Source organism: Hyperolius riggenbachi, chromosome 3 (genome assembly GCF_040937935.1).
Source record: "Hyperolius riggenbachi isolate aHypRig1 chromosome 3, aHypRig1.pri, whole genome shotgun sequence".
NCBI lineage: Eukaryota > Metazoa > Chordata > Amphibia > Anura > Hyperoliidae > Hyperolius > Hyperolius riggenbachi.
Window position 1 is genome coordinate 456,478,175 of NC_090648.1, and position 13,735 is coordinate 456,491,909.

A 13,735-nucleotide genomic window follows, 5' to 3' on the forward strand; every position below is an offset into this window, starting at 1 on the left:
TCCCCCCCCCCGGTGTATATAGCCAGCTCCCCCCTACCCCTACTGTTCTACTGTTTACTTATCTGTTCACAATGTAATCAGAGGCAAAGGCTCACCGCCTCATCCATCCCCCCCCACGTCTCCTTACCTAGTGTGTCCCCCACTACCCTTTAGATTGTAAGCTTGCAAGGGCAGGGTCATCCTCTTAATGTTTACTGCTTTTGTTGCAATATTTGTGCTGCTTGACTCTGCTGTACATTTTTGGTTTGTACTCATGTTCCCCCTGTGTCGTCTTGCTGTACTTTGTAAAGCACTGCGGAATATATTGGCACTATATAAATAAATAATAAATATATATAGATAGATATATATCCTACATATACTGTAATCTATCATTGCTTGCCCTTTTAGTCTGATAATTAATCATCATGTCTGGTGAGGTTAGGAGTCCACTGGCTCTTGTGCTGCTGTGTGGCGTGGAACACGTCACTGCTTATTATGACACTGCTGATGGGTGTGAACAATTAACCACTGAAATGCCTGTCCTAAGCCTCTGCACATTCTTATTTTGCCCGCGACAGGGAAGACCCGCCAAGCTCATTATTCTTGGCAAGCGGGCATAGAGAAAGCCCGGCTCCCAGGTCTGAGCGTGACAGGGGGAAGATAAACAAGCGCTTGTTTTGTCTAGTGCTGCGAGTTATCAGCATTCTGTATCTGTGAATGTCCTCTGCCTCTTCTATCTCCTGCTAGGTGTCTCATTTCCTCCACGCTGCCATCATGTCCCCACTGCTGCAGCTACTGCAAATAACCTGCCTCCAGATCTTCACTTTCCTGGCGTTATGATTATTTCCAGATTTAGGCCCGGTTCACACTTGCGGTTCTCTGCCAAACGGACCGGATGACCTGACCGGATCCGGACCGGATCCGGATCGGAACCGTACGGTTCTGATCCGGATCCGATCCGGACAGGTTGCATCAGGTGTTCATCAGGATGCGATCCGGATCCGTTTGGCAAAAGATAGTAGAAATAGAATAAAAATGTTGGGGTCTGGGAGGTCAGCAGAAGGTGGACCTGTGGAATCAGGCCCTCCGCTGTTTAGCACTCACCTCCACCTCCGACATACTGCCAACATCTCCAGCACGTTTAAAATCACTGCTACTCCACTCCAAAATGCTTGCCCATGTGTCCCCATCCAAAATCGCCGCTACAATACGCATAGGAAGTGGGGTAGAACATCCGGATTTTTAGCCAGTGTGTTGTGCGCTCTCCGGTTCTCATTGGTTTGTATTGGCCGGATGGTGCAGTCCGGCTCCGCTCCGGATACGGCTGCCGGAGGAGCCGGACCAAAAAATAGCGCATGTTGGGTCTTATGCCGGAGTCCGGATCCGGTCTGGACGAAACGGACGCATGTGAACGGACGCATAGGCTTTCATTGCTATGCCGTGCATCCGTTCCGTCCGTTCTGCATGCGGTCCGGCTCCGGCACGGCGATTCCGGACGGCGACCGCTAATGTGAACCGGGCCTTAGGGTTTAAAAGCCGTTCAATTTTTTCACAAGCTTTTAGACTTTAACATACGAGAAAACAAACATACCACAGATAGATATGCCGCAGCTCCTGCATATAACTCACTCAGGTACGAAATTACCTCTCTGAGCTGCAGATTTCCGTCCCGAGCCTGACTCGGGATTACCGCTAAGGAGGTTAAAGTGAACCTGAACTCAGAACTTCCTCTAAGCTCTAAAAGAAAAAAAAACATTTCTTTACCGATGATAGAAATCCTGCAATAGATCTCCAGTGTGTCTACTTCCTACTTTCATGGAAGCAGACATATTGTTAACATCTTGCGTTTACAAATTAGCTGCTCAGCTGTGGCAGAGGAGATTCCTGAGCTGACACAGCCGAGAGATCAAATTACGGATGTGATTAGTCACAGATGAGGGGGGAATTAGACAGGCTAAACTCTCTAAATACATACAGGGTGCAATTCTCTCTGTTTTCCTTCTGTCCTGTGCAAGAGTTCAGGTGCACTTTAAGTTGGCCAGACATCTATCGATTTTGCAGCCCAATCAACCATCCGATTCCATCATTTTATCGAATTGGATGAATATCAGTGCTACAGCATGCGTGCCCGATTGTCGATTCAACCGATTTCAGCCTGAAAATACTGGGAAATCTCAGGCTAACACGGTTATTCAGGTGCATGGCGATAACGGTGTGCGATATCGTGGCAACCGACAAACACAATGGAAACCCCCCCACCGCTGTTCCATCCAAATATCAATGTGCACTAATGCCAGGTAGTTCTAACACCACAGGTACACTTTAAATTAACGTCAGTCTACTGTAGCTAGCACAACATAAAATGAAAGCCTGTCTTTCCCTACATAGACATTCTACCTGCCTAGTTACAAATGCTAGTACTGGAAGCAGCCATCCTGCATAATAATGCAATATCTAGTTCAATCAGAAAGCACTGCAGTCAGAAAAATACAACTGCAATCAATCTAACTTGCACACAGAAGGCCACTGCTATAAAATGGTCACTGCAGCTCAGTGAGGCCCCCAAGAGAAAATGCTAATGACCCTTTTAGCAACCTTAAAAGGGGGGGGGGGGGTTGTCATTAGAACATATAATGTTGAGGCTAAACTACTAGGGCAGTGATGGCTAACCTTGGCACGCCAGCTATGGTGGAACTACAAGTCCCATGAGGCATTGCATTACTCTGACAGCTCTAAGCATAACTCGGGGAGGCAGAGGCATGATGGGATTTGTAGTTTTGTCACAGCTGGAGTGCCAAGGTTAGCCATCAGTGCTGCTCGGATACCCCTTTTCAAAATCCGTATTGACCCGAATCCGGATACCGAGATATCCGATCCGGGTCGGATATCCGACTCTAGTATCCGGGATATCCGGGCAAATTCGGATATCTGGATAGAAAAACGGAAGTGGCCTTTAAATTGCTTTAAAAAACATTTTTTAGGGTATAGGAGGCATGTAGCATCAATATTTTGTAAAGGGGAACACTAATTGATGATGTGGGGACTTAAATTCCCCCCCCCCCCCCCCAAAAAAAAATGGCTGTCAATTAACAATAGGCCTAGGTTCCAGACAGCGGTCGTGCAGCCCACATTGTGTCCAAAGTCCAACCGCACAACTGGGACATGACAGTTTTCAGCCAAGACACCTCCAAAGCATTACACAGCAATTGTGTTTTGGGTTAAATATAGGTGGTATCAGTGGCCTGTGGCACCCTGGCCTGGCAGTGGGAGCTGCACAGGCAGCAGGAACAGGGCAATGCAGCAGCAGCAGCAGGTGAAATGTGTGCCAGGAGCATGCCGGACGTGGCACGTTGCAATTGGCACTTAGCACATGTCATGTGGCACTTGGCACGTGTCACTTGCCGCATGTCACTTGCCGCATATCACGTGGCACTTGCTACGTGTCACTTGCCATGTGTCATGTGGCAAGTGCCACGTGACACTTAGCAAGTGCTACGTGACACGTGGCAAGTGTCATGTGGCAAGTGACACGTGGCAAGTGTCACGTGACACGTGGCAAGTGCCACGTGACAAGTGACACGTGACACTTGGCAAGTGCCACGTGACACGTTCCACATGCCACGTGCCACTTGGCAAGTGCCACGTGACACGTGCCAAGTGCTACATGACACGTGCCAAGTGCTACATTACACGTGGCAAGTGCCACGTGACAAATGGTAAGTGCCACGTGACACTTGGCAAGTGCCACGTGCCAAGTGCAGAGTGACAGTCAGACAGCAGAGGAGAAGACACTAGTGCACACTAACTGTCACACTGCCACTGCTCACAGCACAGCAGTTCTGTAGAAAGCTAACACAGTAGTACTACTACTCTAACATCTACTAGCACACTGACTGCAGTACTACAGTACTAACTACACAATAACATAGTAATCATATCCCCTGATCCCTAAGCTAATCTATACCTAAGGCTAATAGCTGGCCAGCACTTGGCACGTGTCACTTGCCAAGTGTCACGTGTCAAGTGTCACTTGCCGAGTGGCACTTGCCACGTGGCACTTGCCAAGTGTCACATGGCACTTAGCACTTGCCAAATGTCACTTGCCACGTGGCAAGTGCCACGTGACACATGCCAAGTGACACTTGCCAAGTGACACTTGGCAAGTGCCACGTGCCAAGTGCAGAGTGACAGTCAGACAGCAGAGAAGCACACTAACTGTCACACTGCCACTGCTCACAGCACAGCAGTTCTGTAGAAAGCTAACACAGTAGTACTACTACTCTAACATCTACTAGCACACTGACTGCAGTACTACAGTACTAACTACACAATAACACAGTAATCATATCCCCTAATACCTAACCTATACCTAAGGCTAATAGCTGGCCAGCACTTGGCACGTGTCATTTGCCAAGTGTCATGTGTCAAGTGTCACTTGCCGAGTGGCACTTGCCACGTGGCACTTGCCAAGTGTCACATGGCACTTAGCACTTGCCAAATGTCACTTGCCACGTGGCAAGTGCCACGTGACACATGCCAAGTGACACTTGCCAAGTGCCACGTGACACTTGGCAAGTGCCACGTGACACTTGACACGTGGCAAGTGACACGTGGCAAGTGCCACACGACACTTGGCAAGTGCCACGTGCCAAGTGCTGAGTGACAGACAGCAGTGGAGAAGACACTAGTGCACACTAACTGTCACACTGCCACTGCTCACAGCACAGCAGTTCTGTAGAAATCTAACACTGTAGTACTACTACTCTAACATCTACTAGCACACTGACTGCAGTACTACAGTACTAACTACACAATAACACAGTAATCCTATCCCCTAATCCCTAACCTAACCTATACCTAAGGCTAATAGCTGGCCAGCAGGCAGCAGCTGGCCTGGTCTGTGCACAGAACACACACAGACACATTGCAGCTGCCTGCAGCACACACTCTGATTGTCACACAAATGACATCAAGCTAATTAATGATATAACAATAGTGTAGTGATAGTGAAGGGGTTCATCACTGAACAGCTTATCACTGTGTACAGCCCTTGGCCCAGCAGCACTGGAGCACACACTCTGACTGTCACACTATGACATCATTCAAGCTAATTAACGATTTAACAATAGTGTAGTGATAATAGTGAAGGGGTTAATCACTGAACAGCTTTAGGTTTATAACTGTGTACAGCCCTTGGTAGGCCACCAGCACTGGAGCATGTCTCTCAATGAGCATTCAGCAAGCTAAGACGATATGTTTCATCATGGCAGCCCTCCTTATTATACAGGGGGGCTGGCCAGTGTTCCTTTCTGTGATTGGGTGCCAGGGTTTAGGCTGGGAGCCCTCTGATTGGCTCAATGAGGACAGGTGGGGCTGGCCAGGGTTCCCCTCTGTGATTGGTTGCTAGGTCTTCTGCTGGGAGCCCTCTGATTGGCTCCAGGACATCCGCTCCTTAGTTACAGTATTTCAGATCCGGATATCCGCAATATCCGTGGATATCCGGGTTATGCGGCCAAATATCCGCAGATAGCTAGCTGGATTTCTAGAGAAATCCAGAATCCGATCCGGATAGCGTAAAAAAGTTTGGATATCCGGGTTACCCGGATATCCGGAATCCTGATGAGCAGCACTGTTAGCCATCACTGTACTAGAGCAAAAGGGAAATTCTGAAGTTCTGCTTTAAGCAGGCCTTAAAGTGTAACTGTCGGGCATAAAATCAATTCTTTATTTTTATCTGGTAAACAAGTAATAAGGATGCTAACCAGGCAATCCAAAAGTTAAAATCACTATTACCTTTCTTGTTGATAAATGATCATTGCCCAGTTTACATGACTCTTATTTGGTACACACAAAGGAAGCTGCATGGAATGCTGGGTTGTCCTTTTTTGCTTCTCTACTTTCCCCTCAGACTTAACTAATGCAGCCTGGTTGGCTGAAGCCTCTTTACCTACTGTTTTCCCCTCCCACACCTCTGTTCCTCTCCTATTGATTGGCCAATATTTCTCATGCTGAGACAATGAACTTTCTATAGTGAAGGGTGGGCAATGCATACACAATCAGGCAGAGGAGAGTAAGGGAGGAAATAACATCAGGATTGGCTTCAAAATAGCCACTGTTAAAGTGGGAAATGCTAAGAAAGTTTTTCTCTTTTTTTACTGTACAAAAATCACTAAAATCAAAACATGGACAGTGCAATACATATGTTATGTAAGTAGAGCAAGTATTTATCTACTTATATATGTGGTTGTTGTTTTTCTGAGATAGTATGGCTGACAGCTCCTCTTTAAAGAGCTAAGACACCAATAAAAATATTGTGATTATTAGCAGAGGTTTCGATGGACTTTATAAAGTACTCACCACCCAGGGCTTGCTGCAGAAGTTGTAGATGGAGTAGAGAGAGTTGGCGCTGGGGACTCCTCCATACTGCAGGCCCATGATCAGGCTGCGGAAGTCCTCTCCTAGTGTCATGCTATATGCATGCTGCCGGATGAGCACGAAGTCTGGTTTGAAGGACCTGTTTGTATGAGAGAACAAACAAAAAAAGGCAGTCAGATTGGCCAGTTTCACTGTGTTTTATAAACCAAATTATAAACTCTAACCTGTAGGAGAATAGATGGTACCTTCTCAGGAAGGACCCACTTTTGTCCCCCCATGATTCTCTTCCTCTCTTCCAGGTACATTGTCCCTGGGTCCAGTAATGAAGGATCTCTATCCACCTATGTCTATCTGCCCACTTTACTTTTGGAAACCGCTCTGCTAGGTAGTGGACCTGTCAATCCTAGAGCCACCTTGTAAAGCCAAATACCAGAAATGGCAGACAGGTGGCCATCTTGGATTCCGAACTCAGTTTGACGGTTGAACACCAACCCTGTCTAGACAGACCATCATGGACTCTCTTGATGCAGCCCCCCCTCCTCCTATCGTGTCACCACCCCTTCCCTTGTAATCCTTTAGCAGGGCCCTTCCTCCTTATGTATCCTACCAGATAATGCATCCAGCCCACAAAATGGCATGAACTTGTATTATTGAGACAACTACTCCAGCATATCAACTGGCACTGTGTGTCTTAAAGGATACCCGAGGTGACATGTGACATGATGAGATAGATATGTGTATGTACAGTGCCTAGCACACAAATAACTATGCTGTGTTCCTTTTTTTCTTTCTCTGCCTGAAAGATTTAAATGTCAGGAATGTAAGTGGCTGTAGTCTGACTGGGTCAGACTACAGTGTGACCCTCACTGATAAGAAATTACCACTATAAAATCACTTTCCTAGCAGAAAATGGCTTCTGAGAGCAGGAAAGTGATAAAAAGAGTCAATAGTTCATAGATTTTAGCTCTGGCATACTTCAATAAATGTGTCATTGAGCAAACCAATAAAACAGTAAAAACTTAAAAAGTAGATTTAAATTTAAAATAAAACCATGGAATATTTTAAAAAGTCACCTTTATGCTGGATACACACCATGCGTTTCCGCGTCGAATGCGTCCGTCGATACGCGTCGATTCGATTATTTCCGAGCATTTCCGAGCGCATTTCGATGATTTTTAGGTCGATTGCCATGTAAAGTATGGCAAATCGACCTAACGATCCATCGAAACGTGAATCGGACATGTCGGAAATAGTCAAATCGATGCGTATCGACGGACGCATCGAACGCGGAAACGCATGGTGTGTATCCAGCATTAGGAGAAGGGGGATAGATCCAATTGCTTATTTCACTAATTTATTTTCACCTCGGGTGTCCTTTAAGGCTCATACAAACGTCCAACAAATCTGCTTGAAAGTCGTCTGATTTTGGTCAGTTGTACAACAATCAGGCATTGGTACGTGTGGCAAATGGCTAGACGAGTGAAAGATAACAGGCAGTTTTCCCGATCCATCCGGGAGATCAACTCACACAACTGTAGGGCTGATACAGTGCAGTTGACCATGTGTATAAGTCGTTTGAACAGCACACAATGTTTTGAATGCGGCCATGTTGAGCAGTCTGTTTTACTTGCATACACAGCATGCAAATGAGTAAGTTGTTTAGTTGGTCTGAAAATTCAAGTCGTGTAAATGGTTTGTTGTGGGGTCGGTCATGTCATGGAGTTGGTGGTGCACTTTGTTGGACGTGTATACGAGCCTTTACTGCTTCTTACTTGTATTGTGTTGTCTGTCACCCCATTATCATTATCTGTAACCATACTGTATTTATTGTCTAGCGCTGCATAATATGCTGGCACTAGATACATCCATTAAATAAGAATTATAACAGACTAGAGATCTTCACTAGCCAGACATCGGTACTGAGGGGACAACCTTAATGGAAGATAAGAAGAGGAGCAGGATGACCCCTCAAAGCCTTCCTGGGGAGGTGAGAACTTAGGTGAGTATTACAAAAATATTTTTAATATTTTCTCTTTCTCACAATCTTTTCTTACTTACAATGTCCAGGGTGTTAAAGAGGACCTGTAGTGACATATACTACAATGCATTATTCAGGATAGCCACTGTTACATGAAATATCCTGGTTTCAGCATCCAAAACGTTAATCAGTTTAAAGGAATACTATTGATTCACATGTTTTTTTTTCAATAGACACAGGAATTGTTTGGGAAGTGCTGCTTAGTACTGGTGTATACATTTTAGTAGCAACTTCTTTGTTTACTGTTAGTAAAATACATTCAAAGTTTACTGACACCAAAACTGATGGCTGACTGAGCCATGAGGAGAGGGGAAATTCCCCTCACACTTGATCAGTTAACTCTATGTAGCTCTGTGTGTGACAGAGAGAGACAGGACACAGGAGCTGCAGCTGTTGGAAGCTCTGTTTCTGACTGAAGTGTCTGAAGAGAGCAGAGGAAATGTAACCAATTGTCACAGCTTTTTCTTATGGTTTTTGCTTTCAGAGTTTGATATGTTTGATATTTGCTTTCTGTAGTCTGATATGCAACTCTGGCTGTGCATTGAAGCAGACACCCCTTCTGCAATTGATTTGTCCCAATATAGCTAAATTCTACCCTCAATAAATTGCAGCTTTTGCCTCCGATATTTAACATGAGAAGTAGGAAAATGTTTACACAGCTACTTAGACATTATTTGTACATTGTCATTTTAGAACACTTGGGTATCGATAGTATTCCTTCAAAGGACAACTGTAGTAAGAAGAATATGGAGGCTGACCTATTTATTTCCTGTTAAACAATACCAGTTCCCTGGTAGCCCTGCTGATCTATTTGGCTGTAGTAGTGTCTGAATAACACCAGAAACAGGCCTGCAGCTACTCTTGTCAGATTTGACAATAATGTCAGCCATATCAATCCCTGCCATGTACTGAAGAGAACCAAAAGTTCGAAACAGGCTGTCTACATGTGGTGTAGATGTGGCTGTGTAAAATGTAAAGCTATAGGCTTGCTATAGACCAGCGATTCTAGATGCTAGCCTGGCTTACAGGGGCATAAAGAGATCATTTGCATATTCAGTAGTGGTGCATTGTGGGTAACCACAAATGTTCACTTAAAGCTGAATTATTGCAAGTTTCCTTCTGCTTTAAGAAGGCAAATCACACCAAGTATTGCTTTTTAGTAGGAGAACTTTTTTGTCTCTTTTAGCCCCCTATACATTCCTAGTGGTTTGGGTCACCCTGAGCTGCTTGGTTACTCTGTAATTATGTCAGAAACACCTAATCTGCTGCATTCTTGTTCAGGGTCTATGGCTAAATTAGAGGCAGAGGATCAGCGAGATAGCCAGGCAACTGGTATTGTTTAAAAGGAAATAAATATGGCAACCTCCATATTCCTCTCACTTCAGTTGCCCTTTAATGGACATCTGGCACTTTATTGGATTATGGTTTGACTGATTTACCGGTCCAGCACCTCGTAACCCTGAATGGTGTGCGACTCTCAGTATGTATCTTTTGGCTAGTTTGCCACAAGGGGCTGTCACACTTACTGCGGTCCCTTGTGGTGCACCAGAAATGATCTGATCTGACACAAGGGCAATAGCGTATTACCGCAAGCACCGCCCTTAACAAACGGTGCTTGAAGTAATGGTAGTCTATGGGCAAGGCCCATTTTGTAAACATTGGACGGTCTGTCACGGCACGCATGCACGAACTGACAGGATACCCAGTGATGCACTTCCTGTTCAGCAGGGAGTAATGTCACTGAGCGGGGGAAGCGCTATGCATATGACCCAATCGGCATACTCTGCTGCAGGGTCACATGTTTGTCTTTTTTTGCATTGCGGGCGATTGTGGCAGGAGCATCCCATCTACACCGTAACACAAAAAATAAGTGTAAACCCAGTCTAAACAAGAAAGTTCCCCTTTAAAAATCAATGACAACCCCAAATCCCCCTTCTCCTATTAACATCAAAAAGGTTATAGAGAAATCTGTAAAATTTCACAAACTTTTGGGAACTTTTTCGCAAACCAAATTTGTCCAAATTCCCCCATCGCTCCTGCAGACCTTCTACTCAGACAGCAAGGTTATGCGAGACACAACGTCCTGCCCGACAAGCTTGTTTAAGTCAGACTAATGTGTCAGAGCTCAAGTGAGCTGTAAATTTGGCTATTTGGGTCAATGCAGAGCGCCGGTATCTCCATTCCTGATTCACTGCAGAAATAAGCACCATAAAACAATCTGGAAGGGCCATAAATCTCTAGACCATCAACTTTATGAAGTCCTTAGTCGTCAGCGTGCTTCCCTGGTCTCCTTTCGGCATGTGAAAATATGCATTTTTCCATTCTCTGCCAAGCCATATATACTGTAGTCTCCACTGCCGTTCCTTCCCTCAGTCAGCGTATTGACATTGGACGCGACACGCGTTTACTTTGGGTGGAGAAAAAATGTCTAATGGGGAGAAGACGCACGCTAATTCTCCCCGCCGGAGGATGTGGTCCAATCTTTTCAAGTTCGGAATTTGACGGGAAATATTTCCAAGGTGGAGAACTGTCTCCTTTGAAATCGGAGATGAAGGTGAGCGTTTGGGTCAAGGTGGAATCTTGTGGGCTGAAATGAAATTCCCTGGGCCGGGGCGGTGTGTGTTCAGGGATTACAGAGGGAGACTATAAACAGTCGGATCGGGACTCGCAGGTGGAGGAGAGGCTCAGGAAGTGGTGCGCTGAGGAATCTGACATTTCCTGGAGGAAATACCAAGACTGAGCTGACATGAAGCAAGGTTTTATGCAGGCGGGTCAAAGAGGGGAGCTTTGATAGCTCCTGGAATCTACAAAGAACACTCAAGTCTATACGACTGTATAGAAACAAGTTGATGATGACACAGATTCAAACAACAATAAATATTTGTTAATGTTCGTGTCCTGTAAGCTTAAAGTGAACCTCCGGACTAAAAATCTACTCAGCAGAACTGAAAAGGCTTGGTGTTTCTTTAACAGTTTTACAGCATCAGAACGTTTTTGTTACCAAAGCATCATTTTTAGCTGCATTTTTAGCTAAGCTCCACCCATCAAAGAAAACTGCCCAGGCTTTTTTCCCTGATGCTGTGCAAAGCATGATGGGATTTCCTATGTTGTTATTCACGTTGCCTAGCAACTGGGAGGGATGATCAGCACACAGGACAGTTGGAACTGTGTCTCATGCTCCCTGTCACCTCCTTTCAACCAAAAAGATGGCTGCCCTCATGAAATCAAACATTTGCCTGTTCTTTTAACCTCCCTGGCGGTTTATTAAAATCCGCCAGGGGGCAGCAAATACGTTTTTTTTTAAAAAAATTTCATGTAGCGAGACAACGTCTCGCTACATGATAGCCGCTGCTCAGCGGCATCCCCCCAGCCCCTCCGATTGCCTTCGGTGATCGGAGATCAAGAGATCCCGTTCAAAGAACGGGATCTCTTGGAGGGCTTCCCTCTGTCGCCATGGCGACGGGGCGGGATGACGTCACCGACGTCATCGACGTCAACGGGGGATTCGGTCCACCCCACAGCGCTGCCTGGCACTGATTGGCCAGGCAGCGCACGGGGTCTCGCCTGGGGGGGCCCTGCATCGCGGCGGATCGGCGGCGGCGATCGGGTGAGACACGCAGCAAGCAAAGTGTGTGTTTAAAAAAATTATTCAAATCGGCCCAGCGGGGCCTGAGCGGCGACCTCCGGCGGTAATGGACGTAACAATGCGTCCATACCGCTAAGGAGGTTAAAACAGGGTGGGTAAGAGATTATATTACCTAATCCTGGTTAGGGTCAATACCTATTCAGTAGGGAGTTCAAGGCAAGACTCCCCTAACACTGCAGGGTGGCCTCTCGAGCGCGTCCCAGTGGCTGCAGCTCTTGAGCGCTTTGAGTCCAACAGGAGAAAAGCGCTATATAAATATTCGGATTATTATTATTATTATTACCTATCTATTTTAATTAACATAACTAATGTAACTTAATGACAGTATGTTTGTTTAGGCTGAAGTTCCTCTTTAAGGTGGTCATACATTAGATCGATCATCAGATACATTCCTCTGTGTTTGAACCTGACCAGAGTTGGATGTATTAGCTAGAAAATACAAAGCAATAGTGCACTGACGATGAGAATCGTGCAAGTCGGTAATTGCATTCTGTGAGCCTCATTGCATTGAGGGGAAAAAAAACCAACTGTTTCCAACTGCCAAGCAAGCGGTATATATATATATATATATATATATATGCAAAACAACCTTTTAGCCTATCAAAGAGAAAGAGAACACCAAGAGCCCAATGTAGTGTAGTATGTATTGGAATTTGGAAAATGAAGGTAAATAAACAATAATACTCGGAAGAAGGAGAAAGAGCAGGAATGATCGGCACTGCAACGTACATTTATTCTTCAAAAAGTGAGGTACAGTCCGAATGCATAAATACAAAACAGTAGTGCAGCATACATGGACATACCGGTGCTCAGAGGTGTGATGGTGATGGTGGGTGCTGGGCACTGCTCGCCTGATGGCCGTTTCGCGCTATATCGCGCGTCTACGGAGCCTCATAGGTTTGATGCGATGAATGTGTTTGAATGTCTGCACTAGGCATGTTACAGGGCCAGAGTTAGAACACCTATGTTTACCTGGGTACTTCTACGCAGTATAGGTGACTAAGCATATGAATGCATTCTTCTGTGAATTAAGACCCCGGCTTTTAACTTAGCTGTAGGGATAACAGTTGTGCCTGGATGAGTGAATCTGTGATTGCATTTGTTCGAACATGTGCATGCGAGAGTGCGAAGGGTTAATAGATTTTTCCTCCTGCTGCTGGTCGCCTCCCTTCCAGGCTCCACCCTACGCGTTACGTCATACGACTCATCAGGGGCTCATCAGCAGGAGGAGACGTCTCCTGACCGTTTTAAACTTATATGCGCTTTTTTACTCTTGTGTTTGTGAGTATAACTCTTGCTTTTATACAATAAACTGTGGATTTTACATTATCAGAAGCCTTTCAGTTTATAGATGTATGCCTGATACCGTGTCATAAGAAGGTGGAGGTGGACTATATCTGCAAGTATTGTGGTTGAGACTGCACACCCATAAAGCGTGGACAGCTGTCTGAGAGTGGGCAGCAGCAGCAAAGGGCGGGCAGGACAAAAGAAAAAACGAAGCGCAGATAAGAAGCCACCCGCGGGTACAAGCGGGAATCGATCCAAGCGGGGACGCGCCACAATCTATCGTGCGGCTCGATACACAGTACAAAACGTACCGTGTATCCCCAGCATCATTGCTCGGCAGATAGATGGTAAGATAGATACATTTCCAACATGTTGAACTTATGCTGGGCATACACGTCCCCGCCGGC

At 45.7% G+C, this 13,735-nt stretch overlaps 1 protein-coding gene across 1 annotated transcript in view; it reads right to left on the reverse strand.

Moving 5' to 3' along the window:
* Positions 1–13,735, reverse strand: part of SYN3 (synapsin III) — a 520,265-nt gene that overhangs the window by 285,593 nt on the left and 220,937 nt on the right. The window contains exon 5 of the mRNA XM_068277914.1: positions 6,340–6,496. Within this exon, the coding sequence (XP_068134015.1) occupies positions 6,340–6,496 (157 nt within the window). The remainder of the gene's footprint in view (positions 1–6,339; positions 6,497–13,735) is intronic.